The 24,853-nt window shown below is 41.2% G+C and overlaps 2 protein-coding genes across 9 annotated transcripts in view; both read right to left on the bottom strand.

Annotated features, from left to right (window-relative positions):
- Positions 1-7,617: 7,617 nt before the first annotated feature.
- Positions 7,618-14,415, bottom strand: LOC139559088 (trypsin-like). The gene is made up of 3 exons (XM_071374792.1): positions 14,290-14,415; positions 13,320-13,432; positions 7,618-12,923 (listed from the first exon to the last, which is right to left on the bottom strand). The coding sequence occupies exons 1-3, from the start codon at positions 14,385-14,387 to the stop codon at positions 12,793-12,795; spliced, it is 342 nt and encodes a 113-aa protein (XP_071230893.1). The 5' UTR covers positions 14,388-14,415; the 3' UTR covers positions 7,618-12,792.
- LOC139559086 (histone-lysine N-methyltransferase 2B-like) overlaps positions 14,342-24,853 on the bottom strand; it is an 82,444-nt gene continuing 71,932 nt past the window's right edge. For 5 of the 8 annotated variants that reach the window (XM_071374782.1, XM_071374784.1, XM_071374783.1 and 2 more), the window contains exons 36-37: positions 24,670-24,799; positions 19,129-24,289 (exon numbers count right to left, since the gene is read on the bottom strand). In XM_071374782.1, the coding sequence (XP_071230883.1) occupies positions 24,014-24,289; positions 24,670-24,799 (406 nt within the window). In that variant the 3' untranslated portion in view covers positions 19,129-24,013. Of the gene's footprint in view, positions 14,453-19,128; positions 24,290-24,669; positions 24,800-24,853 lie in introns of those variants that run through there. The other 3 variants (XR_011671684.1, XM_071374786.1, XM_071374787.1) reach the window with 3 other exon arrangements.

Here is a 24,853-nt window from a genome sequence, read left to right as displayed (position 1 = left end):
CTGATCATAATCTTGATGTGATTGGCCTGACTGAAACATGGCTTAAGCCTGATCAATTTACTGTGTTAAATAAGGCCTCACCTCCTGGTTACACTAGTGACCATATCCCCCGTGCATCCCGCAAAGGAAGAGGTGTTGCTAACATTTACGATAGCACATTTCAATTTACAAAAAACGACGTTTCCATCTTTTGAGCTTCTAGTCATGAAATCTATGCAGCCTACTCAATCACCTTTTATAGCTACTGTTTACAGGCCTTCTGGGCCATATACAGCGTTCCTCACTGAGTTCCCTGAATTCCTATCGGACCTTGTAGTCATGGCAGATAATATTCAAATTTTTGGTGACTTTAATATTCACATGGAAAAGTCCACAGACCCACTCCAAAAGGCTTTCGGAGCCATCATCGACTCAGTGGGTTTTGTCCAACATGTCTCCGGACCTACTCACTGCCACAGTCATACTCTGGACCTAGTTTTGTCCCATGGAATAAATGTTGTGGATCTTAATGTTTTTCCTCATAATCCTGGACTATCGGACCACCATTTTATTATGTTTGCAATCGCAACAAATAATCTGCTCAGACCCCACCCAAGGATCATCAAAAGTTGTGCTATAAATTCTCGGACAACCTTAAGATTCTTAGATGCCCTTCCAGATTCCCTCCGCCTACCCAAGGAGTACAAAAATCAGTTAACCACCTAACTGAGGAACTCAATTGAATCTTGCGCAATACCCTAGATGCAGTCGCAACCCTAAAAACAAAAAACATTTGTCATAAGAAACTAGCTCCCTGGTACACAGAAAATACCCAAGCTCTGAAGCAAACTTTCAGAAAATTGGAATGGAAATGGCGCAACACCAAACTGTACTCCCTGACGAAGGCCATGCAGCCGAAACGCGTCGTTTAAAAAAATATATATATATTGAACATGCCATACCAATAAAGGCATATTAATTAATTATATGAAGAGTGCCTTGGTCCTCCTTTCTTTTTGATGACCAAACTGGAAGTGTTCCAACTAGCTTGGAAAGACAGTACCGTGCAGTATCGAAGAGCCCTCACTGCTGCTCGATCATACTATTTTTCCAACTTAATTGAGGAAAATAAGAACAATCCAACATTTATTTTTGATACTGTCGCAAAGCTAACTAAAAAGCAGCATTCCCCAAGAGAGGATGGCTTTCACTTAAGCAGTGATAAATTCATGAACTTCTTTGAGGAAAAGATCATGATCATTAGAAAGCAAATTACGGACTCCTCTTTAAATCTGAGTATTCCTCCAAAGCTCAGTTGTCCTGAGTCTGCACAACTCTGCCAGGACCAAGGATCAAGGGAGACACTCAGGTTTATTAATACTATATCTCTTGACACATTGATGAAAATAGTTACGGCTTCTAAACCTTCAAGCTGCATACTGGACCCTATTCCAACTAAACTACTGAAAGAGCTGCTTCCTGTGCTTGGCCCTCCTATGTTGAACATAATAAACGGCTCTCCATCCACCGGATGTGTACCAAACTCACTAAAAGTGGCAGCAATAAAGCCTCTCTTGAAAAAGCCAAACCTTGACCCAGAAAATATTTTTTTAAACTATCGGCCTATATCGAATCTCCCATTCCTCTCAAAATTGTTTGAAATAGTTGTTGCGCAGCAACTCATTGCCTTCCTGAAGACAAACAATGTATACGAAATGCTTCAGTCTGGTTTTAGATCCCATCATAGCACTGAGACTGCACTTGTGAAGGTGGTAAATTACCTTTTAATGGCATCAGACCGAGGCTCTGCATCTGTCCTCGTGCTCCTAGACCTTAGTGCTGCTTTTGATACCATCGATCACCACATTTTTTGGGAGAATTTGGAAACCCAAATTGGTCTACATGGACAAGTTCTGGCCTGATTTAGATCTTATCTGTCAGAAAGATATCAGTTTGTCTCTGTGGATGGTTTGTCCTCTGACAAATCAACTGTAAATTTCGGTGTTCCTCAAGGCTCTGTTTTAGGACACTATTGTTATCACTATATATTTCACCTCTTGGTGATGTCATTCGGAAACATAATGTTAACTTTCACTGCTATGCGGATGACACATATGGTACATTTCGATGAAACATGGTGAAGCCCCAAAATTGCCCTCCCTGAAAGCCTGTGTTTCAGACATAAAGAAGTGGATGGCGGCAAATGTTCTACTTTTAAACTCAGACAAAACAGAGATGCTTGTTTTAGGTCCCAAGAAACAAAGAGATCTTCTGTTGAATCTGAAAATTAATCTTGTTGGTTGTACAGTCATCTCAAATAAAACTGTGAAGGACCTCGGCGTTACTCTGGACCCTGATCTCTCTTTTGACGAACATATCAAGACCGTTTCAAGGACAGCTTTTTTCCATCTACTAACATTGCAAAAATCAGAACATTTCTGTCCGAAAATGATGCAGAAAAATGTATCCATGCTTTTGTCACTTCTAGGTTAGACTAATGCAATGCACTACTTTCCGGCTACCCGGATAAAGCACTAAATAAACTTCAGTTAGTGCTAAACATGGCTGCTAGAATCTTGACTAGAACCAAAAAATGTGATCATATTACTCCAGTGCTAGCCTCTCTACACTGGCTTCCTGTTAAGGCAAGGGCTCATTTCAAGGTTTTACTGCTGACCTACAAAGCATTACATGGGCTTGCTCCTACCTATCTTTCCGATTTGGTCCTGCCGTACATACCTACACGTACGCTACGGTCACAAGACTCAAGCCTCCTTACTGTCCCTAGAATTTCTAAGCAAACAGCTGGAGGCAGGGCTTTCTCCTATAGAGCTCCATTTTTATGGAATGATCTGCCTATCCATGCGAGAGACGCAGACTCGGTCTCAACCTTAAGTCTTTATTGAAGACTCATCTCTTCAGTAGGTCCTATGATTGAGTGTAGTCTGGCCCAGGAGTGTGAAGGTGAATGGAAAGGCACTGGAGCAACGAATAGCCAATGTGCCAATGTGCAGTCAATGGCAATGTCCGCTTTAGGTATAATGCCAGGAGCCGCTTGTGGATTTGACAGCTCTAACACAGTTCCACCTCAGACACTGCCAAAACAACCGCTATGCTGATGTCGGCTGAAGCAGATCTGATTGAATAGAGCCCCAAGTGAGGCAGAGTATGAATGTGTCTATACATGTGTGTGATACTAACCTGTATCAACTGTCGCGGCCAGTGTAACAGGTGCGGGGGCAAACGAATGCAGCTCTGAGGGCTGTGGTTGAGCTGATAGGGGTGTGAGATCTAAGAGAGGGCCAATTTTCTGAAGTAAAAATAATTATACAGCAAAATAGAGTTAGTGTGAGTTTGTGTATACGTGTGTGTGATAAATACCTGGAGCACATCACATTGCTTCAGGTCTGTAAACCTCTAGAAGTTCCAGCGTGCCACTCCAGGCCTGGAACAGCTTGGTGGAAACACGGTTACCTGTCACCCAGCGAGCCTGGTAGGCAGATCTGACAGATAGGCACAATATTATTTTAATGACAAAGACTTGACTACACACTAACCTAAATTAAGTGTGTGTTTGTATTGTGTGTATCGGGCAACCACGCAGCAGACTTAATTTTCCCAATTTCTCATTGTACTTGCCTTTGCAATCTGTGATGTGTGTGTGTTTTTGTGACTCAGAAGTGTGTCAACCTGACCACATCCTTGTAGTAAGCACATTTACTGATTAGCTTTGGAAAAAATTACTATCAACAGTGTACAGTAAAAAGGATATCAAACATTCAGATCTGGATAGACAAGTAGGCTAAATCATGTGAAGTAATAAAACCTCTAAGGCTTAGTCTACACACAATAAAGGATGCACCTGAGCCCTAGGACCATGCCTCAGGACTACCTGGCCTGACAACTCCTGGCTATCCCTGTCCCCAGTCCACCTGGTCATGCTGCTGATCCAGTCTCTGTGGTTTCTGCCTGCGGCTATGGAACCCTTACCTGCTCAGAGCTCACCGGACGTGATACCTTGTCCCGGACCTGCTGTTTGACCCCATCTCTCTACCGGAACTGCTATCTCAACTGGCATTTACTCCAGAGGTGTTTACTATTGCACCCTCTATAAGCACAGTGCTTTTTATGTGACCCTGCTGGTCATCTATGAACGTTTAAATGTCTTGAAGAACGATCTGGCCTAAATGGCTGTATTCTTTTATAATCTCCACCGGCAGAGCCAGAAGAGGACTGGCCACCCCTCGGGGCCTGGCTCCTCTCTAGGTTTTTTCTTAGGCTCCTGCCTTTCTAGGGAGTTTATCCCTAGCCACTGTGCTTCTACATCTGCATTGCTTGCTCTTTGGGATTTTAAGCTGGGTATCTGTATAAGCACTTTGTGACAACCGCTGATGTAAAAAGGGGCTTCATAAAATAAGTTTAATTGATTTATTGCCTGCATATGCTTCTATTCATGTCAGTAACTAAATTAATTAACTAAATAAATTTACAGTGCATTCGGTAAGTATTCAGATCCCTTGACTTATTCCACATTTTGTTACCTTACAGCCTTATTCTAAAATGGATTAAAAAAATGTATCATCAATCTACACACAATACCCCATAATGACAACGTGAAAACAGGTTTTTACAAATTTTTGCAAAATGTATTAAAAATAAAAAACTGAAATACCTTATTTATATAAGTATTTAGAAACCTTTCTATGAGACTTGACACTGAGCTCAGGTGCATCATGTTTCCATTGATCATCCTTGAGATGTTTCTACAACTTGATTGAAGTCCACCTGTGGTAAAGTCAATTGATTTGACATGATTTGGAAAGGCACACACCTGTCTACAGTAGCTTGCGAAAGTATTCACCCCCCTTGGCATTTTCCTATTTGGTTGCCTTACAACCTAGAATTAAAATAGATTTTTGGGGGGTTTGTAGCATCTGATTTACACAACATGCCTACCACTTTGAAGATGCAAAATATTTAAACATTTAAATGTTTCCACTTAAACCACTCGAGTGTTGCTTTAGTAGTACGCTTAGGGTCATTGTCCTGCTGGAAGGTGAACCTCTGTCCCAGTCTCAAACCCCTGGAAAACTGAAACAGGTTTAGCTCAAGAATTTCCCTGTATTTAGCGCCATCCATCATTCCTTCAATTCTGACCAGTTTCCCAGTCCCTGCCGATCAAACACATGTTCTCGGGGTGATGAGAGGTGTTGGGTTTGTGCCAGACATAGCGTTTTCCTTGATGGCCAAAAAACGACATTTTAGTCTCATCTGAATTTTAGTACCTTCTTCCATATGTTTGGGGAGTCTCCCACATGCCTCTTGGCAAACACCAAACGTGTTTGCTTATTTTTTTCTTTAAGCAATGGCTTTTTTCTAGCCACTCTTCCATAAAGCCCAGCTCTGGAGTGTAAGGCTTAAAGTGGTCCTATGGACAGATACTCCAAACTCCGCTGTGGAGCTTTGCAGCTCCTTCAGGGTTATCTTTGGTCTCCTTGTTGCCTCTCTGATTAATGCCCTCCATGCCTGGTCCGTGAGTTTTGGTGGGCGGCCCTCTCTTGGCAGGTTTATTTTGGTGCCATATTCTTTGAATTTTTTAATAATGGATTTAATGGTGCTCAGGGGGATGTTCAAAATGTCTGATATTTTTTTATAACCCAACCCTGATCTGTACTTCTCCACAACTTTGTCCCTGACCTGTTTGGAGAACTCCTTGGTCTTCATGGTGCCCCTTGCTTCGTGGTGTTGCAGACTCTGGGGCCTTTCAGAACAGGTGTATATATACTGAGATCATGTGACACTTAGATTGCACACAGGTGGACTTTAACTAATTATGTGACTTCTGAAGGTAATTGGTTGCACCAGATCTTATTTAGGGGCTTCATAGCAAAGGGGGTGAATATATATGCACGCACCACTTTTCCATTGTTTTAAAAAAGCACCAAAAAATGTCTGCAGCATTGAAGAACATTCTTAAATGGAAAACGTTTGGAGATGGAAGAAACCGAGATTAAACTCTGGCCTGAATGCCAAGCGTCACGTCTGGAAGAAACCTGGCACCATCCCTATGGTGAAGCATGGTGGAGGCAGCATCATGCTGTGGGGATGTTTTTCAGCTGCAGGGACTGGGAGACTAGTCAGGATCAAGGCAAAGATGAACAGAGCAAAGTACAGAGCAATCCATGATGAAAACCTGCTCCAGAGCGCTCAGGACCTCAGACTGGGGCAAAGGGTCTGAATCCTTATGTAAATGTAATATTTTAGTTTTTTATTTATTTATAAATTTGCAAACATTTCTACAAACCTGTTTTTGCTTTGTGAATATGAGGTATTGTGTATAGATTAAATTGAAAAAAACAATTTAATACATTTTAGAAAAAGGCTGTAACCTAACAAAATGTGGAAAAAGTCAAGGGGTCTGAATACTTTCCGAAGGCACTGTATGCTCTCAATGGGATTTGATAGGAGTGACCCCACATCCAAGGTGGCTTTTCCCTTGACACTTTTTTTTTGTGCGCCAGGACCATTCACATTCGAGCTCGCTCAGTTTAGCTTAAAGCCGATTGGCAAATTTTTTATACTTTTTTTGTCAAGGGAGGCCAGATGCTCACTGGCTTCCCTTGCCTTCAATGCTACGGGCGGCAACAATGTTATACTCGTTTGGACCAGACAGCATCAGATAGATGGCGTACACGTAGAGAGACAGAGGGGCGCTGTTTCGCTCACGCTGATGCTTTCTCCTGTGAATTGAAGAAAAATTATGAAACACAGAGAGAAGCGTCCAGCGTCCAGGATTAGACCCATCCATTGTATAATTAAGCAATAAGGCACAAAGGGGTGTGGTATATTAAATAAAGGTTAAATAAATAAAGGTTGAATAAAAATTAAATAAATAACAAATACGTGATTTTACTGCTTGCGTAAGTTGCTTGATGTGGAATAGAGTTCCATGTAGTCATGGCTCTATGTAGCCATGAGCCCCACCCTACCTATTGTAAACCATTTCTCCATCCCATTCCCCCAGTTAAGCAAACAAATTACTTTATTTGATAAACACCCTTTATTGTGTGTGTGTCCCCTTTTTGAAGTTTTGAAAAAAACCTTCATTCAGCAAAGAAATCCATATTTTCATTGATTAAATATTCAACAGACTGAACACTCATGTACCAATGAGATGAATTAGTTGCATTGCAGTTGTGTGTGGTGTTGTTGAATAACCAATAGTGTCGGTGTGGACACTGGATATTCTGACTAACACATATACCTGTTTGATCTCGCTGTGATACTGTGGGCCTACTTATGTTACTTTTCAATTCAGGTAGCATTTAATGTCCTGCATTTGTGCTAACCATAGCAGCCAGCATTGTAAATAAAGAGATGTGCAGAAAGATAATCAGCCTCCGTGTCATTGGATCCTTTCCCCTTAATGTATTTTTTACGTCAGCCATCTTTTCAAAGAAACATCATTAATTTCAATCTCTAGTTGAGTAAGGAGTCTATTGTTTCATTCCTTTAATATTTTTATATTCTAGTTACCTGGTAAATAACCAACAACCATGGGTAAGTAACCACAAGGAGAATAAACAGTCCATGTCAGTCTTTAAAGAAATAATTTATTTCAATCTCTAGTGGAGTAAAATAAGTAGTTTTGTTCTGGTCACAATAATACAGAAAATTGAGGTAAACAGCACAACAATCAGGCAGAACACGGAATGTTCTCTTCTCATCCAGGGCCATCTTTTCAAAGAAAACACAATTTAATTACATATCTATTTGAACAAAATATGTAGTTTTGTTGTGATCACAAGAAAATCCTAATAATTCCAGTAAAAAGCCCCACAGTGATAGTTTCATAAAGTTTCCCTGGCTCATATGGGTTGTACTTAGAAATACTACGAGAGTAAATTAATTGATGACATTCACTGCTATAAACCTGTCTCCAATAAAATCACATAATTTACATAGACCCACCGTGGATCTTCATGTGAAAAGGCGTTCCACGGTCTGTTTTGTCAATGAGCAATGTATTCCAAAGACTTGTGGTAACCAGATGATCCCAATAATTTAGGTAGCCTTGTAAAAGATGCCCCCTCTGGAATGTTCTTTTGCGAACTGTCTGGGACTCGTTGTTGTTCCCCTGTTAACTATTCAAAGATATTTTACTTATTGAGTCAAAGACGAAATTAACTGCAATACACTTGTCTCAAATATACAGTTGAAGTCGGAAGTATATCCACATAATTTTCCTGCCTCGTGATGCCATCTATTTTGTGAAGTGCACCAGTCCCTCCTGCAGCAAAGCACCCTCACAACATGATGCTACCACCCCCGTGCTTCATGGTTGGGATGGTGTTCTTCGGCTTGCTAGCGACCCCTTTTTCCTCTAAATATAACAATGGTCATTATGGCCAAACAGTTCTATTTTTGTTTCATCAGACCAGAAAACATTTCTCCAAAAAGTACGATCTTTGTCCCCATGTGCAGTTGAAAACCGTAGTCTGGCTTTTTTAATGGCAGTTTTGGAGCAGTGGCTTCTTCTTTGCTGAGCGGCCTTTCAGGTTATGTCGATATAGGACTTGTTTTACTGTGGCTATAGATAATTTTGTACCTGTTTCCTCCAGCATCTTCCCAAGGTCCTTTCCTGTTGTTCTGGGATTGATTTGCACTTTTCGCACCAAAGTACGTTCATCTCTAGGAGACAGAACACGTCTCCTTCCTGAGCGGTATGACAGCTGCGTGGTCCCATGGTGTTTATACTTGCGTACTATTGTTTGCACAGATGAACGTGGTACCTTCAGGCGTTTGGAAATTGCTCCCAAGGATGAACCAGACTTGTGGAGGTCCACAGTTATTTTTCTTGGCTGATTTCTTCTGATTTTCCCATGATGTCAAGCAAAGAGGCACTGAGTTTGAAGGTAGGCCTTGAAATACATCCACAGGTACACCTCGAATTGACTCAAATTATGTCAATTAGCCTATCAGAAGCTTCTAAATACATGACATAATTTTCTGGAATTTTCCAAGCTGTTTAAAGGCACAGTCAGCTTAGTGTATGTAAACTTCTGACCCACTGGAATTGTGATACAGTGAATGATAAGTGAAAACTATAATTTGTTAACAAGAAATGTGTGGAGTGGTTGAAAAACAAGTTTTAATGACTTCAACTGTATTAGCATAACTAGGCTACAGAGAACCATGTTGGACCCACTGTAAAAGTTGGCTTTTTTTGGAGCCAAATAGCTGCCAAAAGGTTGAACATATTGTATCATTAGGATCGTAAGAAACATGAAATGTCATCTGTGAACATACAAACACCATGTTACGATTACGGACTAATATTTTAGGCTTGAACAAATCTTGTGTTGCAATTCTGACGTATAATAATACCTCTCAGATTTTTGGCAGTTTCATCTCACCAACAAACACAAAAAAGTACACCAGGAGGAGGAGTCCTACACAAACAAGCATAACACAGTATAAAAGAAACGGAAGTCAGGGAAACCGGAAATGTAGTGGATTTGTTTGCCAGCGCAAGTCGAGATAGAACTAACTTATGCCTACAACAGGGACGTTTCAGTCTGCTAGGTGTAACTCTACAGCATGGGCATATCTCTGGGTGACGTGGACATCCCCGTGCATACACCTTATCAAAATATGACTAATTCAATATTGCACCATCCCATTCTCTGGACTCTGTCTGCAGTCATAACCAGTAGTATACCAGGAATAATTAAAAACAGAATAATAATAATAGATGTCATGTGAATCTATGAATTATGTATGACCACTGGAGTCTTTGACACTCAAAAAAAGAAATTCTGGAATATTTTGACATTTAATTCATCACTCAAAATCTTGCTAAAGCATATTCTGTAGGAGGGGTTAATTGAAAATAATTTGACATGGTTTATATGAATAGGGTCATGAACATATGGACTTTGAAATGAACAAGGTAGAGGTCTGGCATAAGCTTATTCGCACACTTTACAATAACTCTGTTGCAGTGGTCTTAGGTAGTCTCCATATAGGCTACTCCCTCCATCGCGACACTGCTGCCCAGTTGAAGAGCTTGTGATCTCCATGCAGCACCACGCGCCTTCGGAAAAGCACCCCTCAGCCTCAGAAGATGCTCTTCTGGAGGCATGCAACCATAGAGTCATTATACCCTAATGTAGGCCTATTTGCCTACTAAAGTGTAGAGCATGCATGATGCGTACAACTCATCATTCAAACATATTTGAACATTTAATTCATCCTTCATTCAGTTCAGTCAGTCAGTGTGTCATCCATTCTGTCATTTGTCTGAGTTGAAATAGGAACCAAATCAAAGAGAATAGAACAGTCTTATCCATTTGTTTATTGAAATTATCTTAATTCTCCAATGTTTTTTTTGCCCATCCAAGTAAAAAAATAGGCCTTCAACTTGTAGGAATTGCAATTTAGGCTATCATTTTGGGTACTGGTGTCTTGTGGAATAATTTTAGAACTCCATTTGTGATTTTTTAAATTATATTTATTATATCCTCTTAAAAAGAGACCCTAGTTCACAGGCATCTAAATACATTTAAAACAAAATAGTTGAAGAAGCACATGCAGTGGCGGTTAGGGAAAACAAATCTGGCAATAAGAATAGGCTATAGATAGTCTTGATCATTTGGCACCCGTTGGCTATTTAGCTCAGGACAGGTTATAGCCAAGATATAATCAATATTTTGTTTTGTCTCATTTATTGATATGGATATAGCCTCTGTGTAATAGGGTTTTGCAACGCAAATGGCTATAACAAGCCTACATACAGAGTGGAAATCGCAAATACAACAGTCAAAATGCCTAATATAAGGCCTACAGTCCGTGCTCTCAAATACTGGAAAAATGTAATTCATTAGGTTACATGATCACCATAGTAGCCCAACGCGGCTATAAAAATAAATGATGTAATTAAATGGCCATTAAATAACACCAACGCATGGCACATTTAGATAGTGGAATAGGCCGAGCCTAAATCATATTTAGTTTCTATTTTGCAGCTCAGGCGGTTATTCTAGACAAGGTTTTTCTGTGTCTTTATAGTATCATTCTCACACAAGTCATTTGCTGAAGGCCCAAGCCTATACTACGCCATCTACTGGTGTAACGTAGTTACTGTTATTCTAAAACAAGCTCTCGACTTTTATTTTGGAAATGAAACCAGAAGCTGCAAAGCAACTCTGGGCTAGAGTTACTTGATTGACTCGCTAACTTCAAATAGCTATGTTCAGTTCATTCCTTTGCAGATGCCGCATTCCTGACAAAAGTTTGTATGTATAAAAAAGAACTGTGACCGGGAAAAGGGAAATGTAAAGTTAGAATTGAACATGTAAATGTTCATTCATAGTTGTAATATAGGTTTTATAAGTTCACAGATCTAATTTAACGGTTATGTTACATGTATCACGCATTGCTTTTCTTTACGATCCTAACAATTTACGATCCTAACAATTTACGTTTGGATTTTCTTACAATCTTAACGATACGTACGTTCAACCTTTTGGCAGCTATCTGGCTCCATACCTCTGCCCACTGGGGCGTGGCTTATGGAGTGCTCTCTGAAATAAGTGCTCGTATTCCACCGGATCGACTTCGCTCATCACACCAGTCTGCTTTTGTTCAAAAACTAAATAAATTCTGTTATGCCATGCTATTACAGTAAGATAACTCCAACTGGACTGAAATAATGAACATGCTGAACGTACATTTCTGTGACTCACTAGTTAACATTAGCTTGCTAGCTCAGTGACTTCTGCCAGGTTAGGAAATATGCACCTCTACCTGTTTACAGTGGGAAATCAGACTAGCGCCGCAAAACCAACCAGTGGACAGAATTATATTACACAGGGGTTAGTTTAGAAACCGCATTGACATTGCATGGGAAATGGTTTAGGGCTGTTTAGCGATAGAACGTTTTTTTAATAGTAAAAAATAAGAAAGCCTATCCAGAAACCATTACCTTAACCTGGGGCGGCAGGTAGCCAAGTTGTTCCTAGGCCGTCATTGTAAATAAGAATTTGCTCTTAACTGACTTGCCTAGTTAAATAAAGGTTAAATAAAATGTTTAAAAATAAAACAACACATTTTTGGGGGGGAGTTAATACCTAACCTTAAGATTTCGGGGGGTTAATGCCTAAAATTAACCCTAACCTAAAAAATTGTAGTGTGACCTTGAATGAGTGTGTGAGCATTACTGTACATTTGTGTGTGTGTTCAAAACTGTGTATGTCACCAGGCTTAATAATAATGCCTGGAATGGAGTGAATGGAATAGGATCAAACACGTGTTTGATACCATTCCACTTACTCCATTCCAGCCAATATGTTGAGCTGTCCTCCCCTCAGCAGGCCTCCACTGGCTTGTGTGTGTGTGTGTTTAGTTGTTGCTCATAATATCGCTGATCTATGATGTTCTATTGGCAAACGCGAGCGTAGAGACTAGGGTGTCCCTCCTGGGCACACTTGTAACCCCAGGACACCACACCCTACAGCTGACCATTACACACCAGGGGGCCACCAGAATCACCTTGCGCACACTCACACATAGACACGAACACAGAAAGATACAAAGGTCAGAATTAAAGTGAATATTCCCAGGAGACAGAATACTGTAACTCTAGCAAGATCTAAAGGAGAGTGTTGAGAAGATGCGTAGATGGTTAGAGAATTTTATCAATACAAGTGGGAAAGAGGGGATGAGGAATGAAAGCAGGAACTTGATAGTATAGTCAAACAGTCTTATTTCGGTATCATTCTCAACCCCCATTTTCTCAGTGGTTTATGTCGACTAACGTGACAGCTGCTGACTCCTCCGTGCATGAATGCGAGCCATGTTCTCTGTGAACAGATTCTCATTCTCGCAGATTCTGTGATCGATGATGGGCTGTCTCAGGCACTGCAGTTTAGTAGGGAAGCTGTCTGGCAAAGCATAAATAAATCAATGAATGTGCTGTGCCACACTCACACAGCCTCTCATTCAACATACAGTATTCTGTGTTGTGTGCTTTCAAGTCAGCCCTAGACCACTTGCATTTGAAATGTTATGTATCATGTAAAAAAAATAAAGCATACTCTTCAAGTTACTTTGCTTTAATAAAAAAAAGCACTTATTAACTCAATACAACATCAAATCCCACTCCCCTCTCATTTCCTCTGCAGTTTGTGCCCTCTTTACCCTGGAATAGAGGTATGGGTACTGTAAAAAGTGCCCCTAACCACTAATACAGAATCAGATTATTTAGTATTTGCCTAATAGTTTTAAGTTTAAGGGTTGACTAGTTGCAGCCTAGGTTTATGCTTAGGTCCAAATTCTACCTTTAGCTCCCAGCCTCTCACTTCCGTTGGGGATGGTGTTGCCCCAGCCGGACACCAGGCAGTTGTCGACGGCCTGGGGGTAGCGGGAGGGCAGGGCCACAGTCTGGACATGGCTGTAGAGTTCAAGTAAACATTTTATTACACCTACCTAGCAGCAGCCAATAGTTCAACTACCACCGAGTTACTGCATAATGTAATTATACTGAACAAAAATATAAACGCAAAACATGCAACAATTTCAAAGGTTTATATGAGGAAATCAGTCAATTGAAATAAATTCCTTAGGCCCTAATCTATGGATTTCACATACCTAAGAATACAGATATGCATCTGTTGGTCACAGATACCCCCCCAAAAAGTAGGGGCGTGGATCAGGAAACCATTCAGTATCTGGTGGGACCACCATTTGCTTCATGCAACGCGACACATCTCCTTCGCATAGAGTCGATCAAGCTGTTGACTGTGGCCTGTAAAAATGATGTCCCATTCCTCTTCAATGGCTATGCGAAGTTGCTGGAATTGGCGGGAACTGGAACACGCTGTCATACACGTCGATCCCCCACACGACGACATACACGTTGTGAGGCCCGGTTGGAGGCACTGCCAAATTCTCTAAAACGACTTTGGAGGCAGCTTATGGTAGAGAAATGAACATTAAATTGTCTGGCAACAGCTCTGGTGGTCATTCCTGCAGTCAGCATGCCAAATGCAAGCTCCCTCAAAACTCGGTAGTAAACAGTACGTTTACTCTACTACCTGACCTACCTGTATTTCATCACCTTTTACAGGGAGTCTTTCCTGACCATATGATTATTTTAACAGGAAAGACTGTGGGTCCTACTTGTAATAGGCTAAACTCTGGGCCCCAATTAAAGGCTAAAACCCCAAGGGTTTAACACTTTAATTGGTCTACACTGCCACGAGCATAAATAAGCCTACATCAGTTTAATAAAGCCCGGTCAGCACTTACGACTTGTGGCAGTGGGCAGCAGACACCACCCACTGGCTGGAGATCAGGGAGCCACAGCAGAAGTGGTAGCCAGTGTTCAGACACACTTTGAAGGGCATGGAGTGGGCCGGGCACTCATACCCTACGATAACCTTCTCATCGCTCTCCTCCACCGGGGTAGCAACTGAAACAAACAGGTGTGTGGTTAAGCATGATCATACTTACATACAGTAGAGTAGATAATAAGAGCCATAAACAGATGGATCCACGAACAAAGCAGAATTTTAAAACAGTTTAGATAACGAGGATAGGCCTACTGTGCTGTAAATCAGTCCACTTTCCTGAAGAGCTATTTGTTTTTCTTACGTACTGCTCCGAGCAACGCTCAGGGCCTTCCATGTTTGTGTTTGTCCGTTGGCACTCACACAACCAAGGCTACGACCAAGCCATCTTTATAAACTGTACCACTCCATTCCTTTGTTCTCCACTTTTTCGAGGTGCTGTTAAAAACCAATTCTGCCTGCGAATAGGGCATGATTACCTAATGCCATACGGGTGTAGAATTGAACCAATAGGCGTCCAAGTAGTGTTTCTAGAAAGTCACATTATGTTATCTCCTGTATGACATTCCAAATGTAAAGGATACACTATAGATTCTAGAGTAAATGTACCTAGACACCTGAAGTAATTGTGTGTGTTCACTGACTCAAATTCAGTGATTTAAAAAGTGATATTCTCACATAATAGACGACTTCATTATTTAGAAACAAAACCGATGCATGTGCAACTATGGGGCAAAACAGACAGGGTTGTCTTAAATTGTTGACAGCATGTCCCCCCCCCCCCCTCCTCTACTTAAATTTCCCTCACAGTCCCATTAGTTTGGCTGTTTAGCCTACCTTAGTTATCCGTCACCCATCATAGCCCTGACATTCCCAATCAGAGCGCTTGCAAAGACGCATCTGGACACTGCACCCGCCCACTCAGGTCAGAGTGTTATCGTTGTCCGAAGAAAGAAGACACACATTTCTGAGGATTATTTTTACTATGGACAGTAACAAGAATACCTGAATGTGGTGCGTGCATTGAAATGTAAGTTGCATGGGGGGTGTATTGGGTTTCTTCTTACAATTACCCCAAATGACTTAATAACTTTGATAGGTTTGTAGCCATATGTTCTATTGTACCGCTATTATTATTCTTTCTTGTTGGAGTTGCCAGTATTGCTTGGCATATTGTTTATAGTATGTAGCATTTTGCCCGTTGCTATAGGTGTCATTGTTTCATTGGTAAACATGCTCATGATACTGTAGCGCTTCCATAGTGGCCTTCGTTAAAGTGGTTGTTGCACTGTCATGGGCGAGCTTCGAGAACCCTCCCAGGCGGGTCTTGGAGCTCACACATGCGCAGAGTAATTCCCGACCCTGTGGCGCTGGGCAGATTAGATAAGTATGACAATTGGGTACATTTTCCACCACTGCTCTCTGGCCCGGTGCAAGAGCCTGCCATGCTGCCCAGCGCCACAGGGTCGGGAATTACTCTGCGCATGTGTGAGCTCCAAGACCCGCCTGGGAGGGTTCTCGAAGCTCGCCCATGACAGTGCAACAACCACTTTAACGAAGGCCACTATGGAAGCGCTACAGTATCATGAGCATGTTTACCAATGGCAGGCTCTTGCACCGGGCCAGAGAGCAGTGGTGGAAAATGTACCCAATTGTCATACTTGAGTAAAAGTAAAGATGCCTTTAAAAAAAATACTCACGTAAAAGTGGATGTCACCCAGTAAAATACTACTTGAGCAAAAGTCTAAGAGTATTTGGTTTTAAACATAACTTAAGTATCAAAAGTAAATGTAATCGGTAAAATATCAAAAGTATAAATCATTTGAAATTGCTTATATTTTAAGCAAGCGGCACAATTATCTAGATGTTTTAATTAACGGATAGCCAGGGGCACACTTCAACACTCAGACATTATTTACAAACAAAGCATTTGTGTTTAGTGAGTCTGCCAGATCTGTTTTTCAGTCTCTTGGTCCCAGCTTTGATGCACCTGTACTGACCTCGCCTTCTGGAGGGTAGCGAAGTAAACAGGCAGTGGCTCGGGTGGTTGTTGTCTTTGATCTTTTAAGCAAATAGAAGTGGGTCTAGGGTGACAGGTAAGGTGGAGGTGATATGATCCTTGACTAGTCTCTCAAAGCACTTCATGATGACAGAAGTGAGTGCTACGGGGCGGTAGTCATTTAGTTCAGTTACCTTTGCAATCTTGCGTACAGGAACAATGGTGGCCATCTTGAATCATGTGGGGACAGCAGACTGGGATAGTGGGAGATTGAATATGTCCGTAAACACACAAGCCAGCTGGTCTGCGCATGCTCTGAGGACGCGGCTAGGGATGCCGTCTGGGCCGGCAGCCTTGCGAGGGTTAACACGTTTAAATGTATTAGTTACGTCGGCCACGGAGAAGGAGCCCACAGTCCTAGGTAGCGGGCCGCGTCGGTGGCAATGTATTCTCCTCAAAGTGGGCAAAGGTGTTTCGTTTTTCTGGATACAAGACATCAGTGTCCGTGACGTGGCTAGTTTTCCTTTTGTTGTCCGTGATTGTCTGTAGACCCTGAATTGCGACTCCACTTTGTCTCTATACTGACATTTTAGTTTGAGCATTCAGTTTTGTGCGAATGCAGCCATCTATCCAGTTTCTGGTTAGGGTAGGTTTTAATAGTCAAAGTGGGTACAACATAGAGGTCGACCGATTATGATTTTTCAACACCGATACCGATTACTGGAGGACCAAAAAAAGCCGATGACGATTTTTATATATATTTGTAATAATGACAATTACAACTATACACTTTTATTTTAACTTAATATAATACATCAATAAAATCAATTTAGTCTCAAATAATGAAACATGTTCAATTTTGTGTAAATAATACAAAAACAAAGTGTTGAAGAAAGTAAAAGTGCAATATGTGCCATGTAAAAAAGCTAACGTTTAAGTTCCTTGCTCAGAACATGAGAACATATGAAAGCTGGTGATTCCTTTTAACATGAGTCTTCAATATTCCCAGGTAAGAAGTTTTAGGTTTTAGTTATTATAGGACTATTTCTCTCTATATCATTTGTATTTCATATACCTTTGACTATTGGATGTTCTAATAGGTGCTTTAGTATTGCCAGCCTAATCTCGGGAGTTGATAGGCTTGAAGTCATAAACAGCGCAATGCTTGAAGCACAGCGAAAAGCTGCTGGCAAATGCAGGAAAGTGCTGTTTGAATGAATGCTTACGAGCCTGCTGCTGCCTACCACCGCTCAGTCAGACTGCGCCATCAAATCATAGACTTAATTATAATATGACACACAGAAATACGAGCCTTAGATCATTAATATGGTCAAATCCAGAAACTATCATTTCAAAAATGCCTATTCTTTCAGTGAAATACGGTACGGTTCCGTATTTTATCTAACGGGTGGCATCCCTAAGTCTAAATATTGCTGTTACATTGCACAACCTTCAATTATGTAAAATTCTGGCAAATTAGTTCGCAACGAGCCAGGCGGCCCAAACTGTTGCATATACCCTGACTGCGTGCAATAAACGCAAGAGAAGTGACACAATTTGCCTAGTTAATATTGCCTGCTAACATGAATTTCTTTTAACTAAATATGCAGGTTTAAAAAAATATACTTCTGTGTATTGATTTTAAGAAAGGCATTGATGTTTATGGTTAGGTACATTCGTGCAACGATTGTGCTTTTTTCGCAAATGTGCTTTTGTTAAATCATCCTCCGTATGGCGAAGTTGGCTGTCTTTGTTAGGAAGAAATGGTCTTCACACAGTTCGCAACGAGCCAGGCGGCCCAAACTGCTGCATATACCGACTCTGTTGCACAGATCGCGAGAGAAGTGACACAATTTCCCTAGTTAAAAGAAATTCATGTTAGCAGGCAATATTAACTAACTACGCAGGTTTAAAAATATATACTTGTGTATTGATTTTAAGAAAGGCATGGATGTTTATGGTTAGGTACACATTGGTGCAACGACAGTGCTTGTTTCGCGAATGCGCTTGTTAAATCCCCCGTTTCGCGAAGTAGGCTGTGATTCAATGATTAACAGGCACCGCATTGATTATATGCAACGCAGGACAAGCTAGATAAACTAGTAATATCATCAACCATGTGTAGTTAACTAGTGATTATGTTAAGATTGATTGTTTTTTTATAAGATAAGTTTAATGCTAGCTAGCACCTTACCGTGGCTCCTTGCTGCACTCGCATAACAGATAGTCAACCTGCCACGCAGTCTCCTCGTGGAGTGCAATGTTTCTGAATGTCCTTGAGTGGCCCAGCCAGATCCCGATCGAACATCTCTGGAAATACCTGAAAATAGCTGTGCAGCAATGCTCCCCATCCAACCCGACAGAGCTTGAGAGGAATGAGAGAAACTCCACAAATACAGGTGTGCCAAGCTTGTAGCATGCAACGCCAGGGTTGTGGGTTCATTCCCCACGGGGGGACCAGGATGAATATGTATGAACTTTCCAATTTGTAAGTCGCTCTGGATAAGAGCGTCTGCTAAATGACTTAAATGTAAATGTAAAATACCCAACAAGACTCAAGGCTGGAATTGCTGCCAAAGGTGCTTCAACAAAGTACTGAGTAGACTAGGGTCTGAATACTTATGTAAATGTGATATTTCTTTTCTTTGTATATATTTGCAAAAATGTCTTGGTGTGTCCAAACTTGACTGGTATTGTATATACAGTATCAGTCAAGTTTGGACACACTCACTCCAGGGTTTCTTTATTTTACTATTTTCTACATTGTAGAATAATAGGTTAGACAAACTATTAAACATGTTGAGTCATGGTTATTTATTTAATCCATTTCAGAATAAGGCTGTAAAGTAACAATGTGGAAAAAGGGGTCTGAATACACTGTATACGTACAGTGGGGAGAACAAGTATTTGATACACTGCCGATTTTGCAGGTTTTCCTACTTACAAAGCATGTAGAGGTCTGTAATTTTTATCATAGGTACACTTCAACTGTGAGAGACGGAAACAAAAATCCAGAAAATCCCATTGTATGATTTTTAAGTAATTAATTTGCATTTTATTGCATGACATAAGTATTTGATCACCTACCAACCAGTAAGAATTCCGGCTCTCACAGACCTGTTCGTTTTTCTTTAAGAAGCCCTCCTGTTCTCCACTCATTACCTGTATTAACTGCACCTGTTTGAACTCGTTACCTGTATAAAAGACACCTGTCCACACACTCAATCAAACAGACTCCAACCTCTCCACAATGGCCAAGACCAGAGAGCTGTGTAAGGACATCAGGGATAAAAATTGTAGACCTGCACAAGGCTGGGATGGGCTACAGGACAATAGGCAAGCAGCTTGGTGAGAAGGCAACAACTGTTGGCGCAATTATTAGAAAATGGAAGAAGTTCAAGATGACGGTCAATCACCCTCGGTCTGGGGCCCCATGCAAGATCTCACCTCGTGGGGCATCAATGATCATGAGGAAGGTGAGGTATCAGCCCAGACCTACACGGCAGGACCTGGTCAATGACCTGAAGAGAGCTGGGACCACAGTCTCAAAGAAAACCATTAGTAACACACTACGCCGTCATGGATTAAAATCCTGCAGCGCACGCAAGGTCCCCCTGCTCAAGCCAGCGCATGTCCAGGCCCATCTGAAGTTTGCCAATGACCATCTGGATGATCCAGAGGAGGAATGTGAGAAGGTCATGTGGTCTGATGAGAAAAAAAGAGAGCTTTTTGGTCTAAACTCCACTCGCCGTGTTTGGAGGAGGAAGAAAGATGAGTACAACCCCAAGAACACCATCCCAACCGTCAAGCATGGAGGTGGAAACATCATTCTTTGGGGATGCTTTTCTGCAAAGGGGACAGGACGACTGCACCGTATTGAGGGGAGGATGGATGGGGCCATGTATCTCGAGATCTTGGCCAACAACCTCCTTCCCTCAGTAAGAGCATTGAAGATGGGTCGTGGCTGGGTCTTCCAGCATGACAATGATCCCAAACACACCGCCTGGGCAACGAAGGAGTGGCTTCGTAAGAAGCATTCCAAGGTCCTGGAGTGGCCTAGCCAGTCTCCAGATCTCAACCCCATAGAAAATTTTTGGAGGGAGTTGAAAGTCCGTGTTGCCCAGCAACACCCCCAAAACATCACTGCTCTAGAGGAGATCTGCATGGAGGAATGGGCCAAAATACCAGCAACAGTGTGTGAAAACCTTGTGAAGACTTACAGAAAACGTTTGACCTCTGTCATTGCCAACAAAGGGTATATAACAAAGTATTGAGATACTTTTGTTGTTGACCAAATACTTATTTTCCACCATAATTTGCAAATAAATTCATAAAAAATCCTACAATGTGATTTTCAGGATTTTTTTTTCTCATTTTGTCTCATAGTTGAAGTGTACCTGTGATGAAAATTACAGGCCTCTCTCATCTTTTTAAGTGGGAGAACATGCACAATTGGTGGCCGACTAAATACTTTTTTGCCCCACTGTATATACATACATATACACGCACATATGTATATATAATAGATATTTAATCGAATCAAAAACAAATCCCTCACCAACATTTCTTCAAACATTTCAACATCTTTATTAAGCCAAGTATATCATAAATAAAAAAAGTGCTTAGAAAAAAATACAGGTTTAGAATTTTTTTATACAACTATGTACAGACAAAGTTCGCTTTACAGAACAATGTTCATTCAACACGCAGTGAAATAAACAGTCCTACGGCAACACACTGCATTTATTCAGTACTCTGGGGCAGAGACCCCTCCAAACCCGAAACATGTAGATTGTGTCCTTTGTTGCATGCACTGCCAGCTCAGTGCCCTAAAATGGGGTTGCACAGCATGAGTTGGAAACCAAGAGCAAGTTACAATATCCATACGAGCATACCACCTAGAATGAAACAATCTATTGGCCATGCATTCTACGTGGTTTACTACAGTCAGTGCTTGACTTGGGCCAGAACAAACAGGAAAAAAAGAGTTCCAATACCTCAAGCACTGGCTGAACTAGTTATTGTAACAGAGCCCAAACATTATCTTCTCTTGTTTATGTCATGGTGAGCCACTGAGGTAATACACCTGTGAGAGACAGGGGAGAGGATTGGTCACTGTTAGGTAAGTAGAAGAGGGCCACACAGATAAAGATAAAGGACGACAATTTGAGTATAGGCTACGACCAGGTATTTAACTGTAATCTTTATGCCCGTTTAAAATTAGTGGGTGTTCAGTACCAAATATAAACCAGGTTAATATTTGACAACATCACTTTTTTTTTTCATTAGCATTTTGATTATACATGTATACCAATATACATGAATACATATACAAATTGGGTTGTAAAATGTTAGGGAGGGAGTTGACTTATCAAAGCAGTTTTTATCAGTATCAGTACCAGTATTAAAGTCTGGATAATCAAGAACAAAACGGCACAAAAACAATAGTGAAAAAAAGTATCCCTGGCAGACTAAAAACATCTTTCATTATTTCTTTCTAGAAGGGTGCAACAAGATGTTTTCACAGTAATTAAATTCTAATTTCAAGTACAGGGGAGAAATTAGTGGAGAACCAGTTTAAAAGGTAGACTCAGCGATATGACGGAGTTGCAGAAAGTAAACAGCATAGTGCATGGGTGTCAAACTCTGGCCAAATTTGGCCCGCGGGGTAATTATATTTGGCCCGCGAGACAATACCAAATTACTACTAGAGCTGGCCCGCCGGTATTATACAGCGCATTCACCGCTAATACTACGAATCCCATAATGCTCTGCTGTTGTTTTCGCGCGCCAATCAGGACAGGACCCAGAAACGCCCTCTCCCCTGTGACAGTAGTCATAGCAACATAGACGCTACAACTGTCAGCGCGCTATCCCTTCCCAAAATGGCGAAAAGAAAGGCAGAAAACAGGAGCTTTCTGGACAAGTGGGAGGCAGAATATCTGTTTACATATGTAAAAGACAAACCTGTTTGTCTTGTTTGTGGAGTCAACGTGGCTGTAAGTAAGGAGTACAACATTAGACGACACTATGAAACGAAACACCATGACAAATACAAGGACCTGGACATGACTCAAAGGAGCCAGAAAGTAGAGGAGATGAAAAGAAGTTTGGTTTCACAACAGAATATGTTCAAAAAAGCCACATCAAAGTGAGGCTGCTGTAAAGGCTAGTTATATAGTGGCAGCAGAGATCGCAAAATCAGCCCGGCCCTTTAATGAGGGAGAGTTCGTGAAAAAGTGCATGATGAAAGTTTGTGACGTCGTATGCCCAGAGAAAAAGCAAGCATTTTCAAACGTGAGCCTGAGCAGGAATTACATTTTATTTATTTAATAAATGAATGCCATTGATGTGTTTTTTCATTTGAAATTCGATTTTGCATGTCTCCACTATTAAATTATATATTGTATGGTAATAAGCGATGCTTGTTCCATATTCAATGTTAAAGCAAAACTTGTTTGGGTCCATATTAAAAGGTTCATTTGTTCAATGTTGGCCCGCGACTTTGTTCAGGTTTTACATTTTGGCCCACTGGGTATTTGAGTTTGACACCCCTGGCATAGTGGGTCAATTTCCAACTAAGAGCGTTGAAGCGCGAGGCTCAACGTCTCCGCTGTTTTCGTGCCCTGGCTACCACGCTGTAACAGCGTGAATCTAACCCGTTACGCACATACGGTGTGTGACTGTGTGAAATCGAAGTCCTGCATCTCGCTCATCTCAATATCTGCGGTGGTGATCGTAGCAACGGCACTTCGCTGAGTTTACCTTTATTAAAACCATAAGTGAAAGTATCTTTTAGTTGAACAGCACCTTCATATAAGTACAACAAAAGGAACAACAACCTGAACCTGCTCATAAGAGTCTCTGGCCATGTCCAAAATGTCACCCCATTCCCTATTGGCCCTGTTCTAAAGTAGCGCACTATGTATGGAACAGGGTGTCATTTGGGACACATTCTGTTATAACGGTCTCCATAATATCGACATGGGCAATTAAAATATAGCTGCTCTAAAATGTATACTGGAGGTGGCTAGGGTCAACGAAAAAAAATAAAAAAATACAACAGGCTTTTTTTATTTTATATACAGCAACTCACGCTTATGGCCATTGAAAATAAGGTGCTAAAATAGTTTGACTCGACTCGAGTGTAGCCTTGTATTGTCATAGCTACAGTACAATAACATGGAATTCCTCTTAAAAACAGAGTAATCTGAATGATGACAAACTGAAATTAAGTACATAATCAACCCCATCTCTGGTCTAAGTGATAAGCACCACAACTGTGGAATATTTACCTTTATTTTCAGCAGAGGCCATTGGCAACTGATTCAAGAACGTAGACAAACCAAGCGAGTGGCCCATGAGATGGTGTAATGTCACCAGTGGCCTAAAGTACTGAGGCCTGAACCAACTGGGTTTCTTTGAAGGCCTAGAATAGATGCCTGTAGCGGTAGACATCGAGTTTAGGAAAACCTGCTCTGGGATATCCACAAAATGTCCATCAGTCTGTCTTTAAATTAAAAAGCGTCATATCAGTCCGTCTTTAAATTAAACTATCTACGGAGGAGTGTCCAATTTATCAGTACTTATCGGTAACGCCACCCTTATGACCACATCATTGCATCTCCCAGTCTCCCTCTAAGAATTCAAGTACTCCAACGTGGTGTCTGTTTAGGTTGGTCTTCTAGTTGAGGAAGCGGCGGCAGCGCCTGGTGGCACAGTTGCAACGCAGCTTGCTGCTGTCGTCCTCGATGGGGAACTTGTAGTCGTAGGTGAGCTCCTCGCCGCGGTAGATCTTACGCAGGGCGAAGATGACGATGTGCTTGTGGCTGTCGACGAGGATGACGCGCGAGTAGCAGTTGGGCTCGCATGAGTGGTTGATGAAACGGGCGGCATTGCCGTGCATGGTGGCGTCAACTACATCAAAGTCATCAATGCGGAACATGTAACAGCCGATGCCCTGACAAGGAGATGAAAGGGTTTTAGAAGACAAAGATGAGATAGTACTTTATTAATCCGCCAAAGGGGACTTTTTTTGTGCTAGCTATAAAAAACAATAAATACATAACCAACGAGACACTAAAATCCACACATGAATGCATGTTCAAAATCTAAGTGCTCAGATTCAAATGTATCATCGCAAATGTCAAAATATATTTAGTTATTGAGTGAAATGAGATGCATAGCTGTATTTTCTGAAATGAAATGCATTGCTGTATTTTCTAAAATGAGATGCATTGCTGTATTTTCCTTTGTATTCAACCTAAACATCCGCAGCACAACCAGTTTCTGTAAACTGCTTATAAGACAGTATTCACTCCGGTGATTTTGTTGACCAACCTTGCTGTCATAGTATTTCTCCCTCTTGTCTGTGAGAACCGCACGGATGACATTGCCTGCGTACTCGATCACCATCTCCCCTGCCTCAATGTTCCTCTTGCAGAACAGACCACGTCCGTGAATTTCAGACCTAGGATAAGGAAAATATTTTTTTTTAAACAGTGAAAGAGAAAAATAGTAAGTA

The sequence above is a fragment of the Salvelinus alpinus genome, chromosome 29 (assembly GCF_045679555.1).
Source record: "Salvelinus alpinus chromosome 29, SLU_Salpinus.1, whole genome shotgun sequence".
NCBI lineage: Eukaryota > Metazoa > Chordata > Actinopteri > Salmoniformes > Salmonidae > Salvelinus > Salvelinus alpinus.
The sequence above is the reverse complement of the archived record's forward strand: the minus strand, read 5'-3'. Positions and strand labels throughout refer to the sequence as shown.

Bases quoted from the DNA above. Each gene is read 5' to 3' on its own strand.
- LOC139559088 (XM_071374792.1), bottom strand. From the start codon at position 14,387: ATGCCCTTCAAAGTGTGTCTGAACACTGGCTACCACTTCTGCTGTGGC. The intron at 13,433-14,289 runs GTAAGTGCTGAC...TGAACTCTACAG, and splicing joins GCTGCCCACTGCCACAAGTC to CCATGTCCAGACTGTGGCCC. The intron at 12,924-13,319 runs GTAGAATTTGGA...ATGCTTTGCCAG, and splicing joins TGAGAGGCTGGGAGCTAAAG to ACAGCTTCCCTACTAAACTG.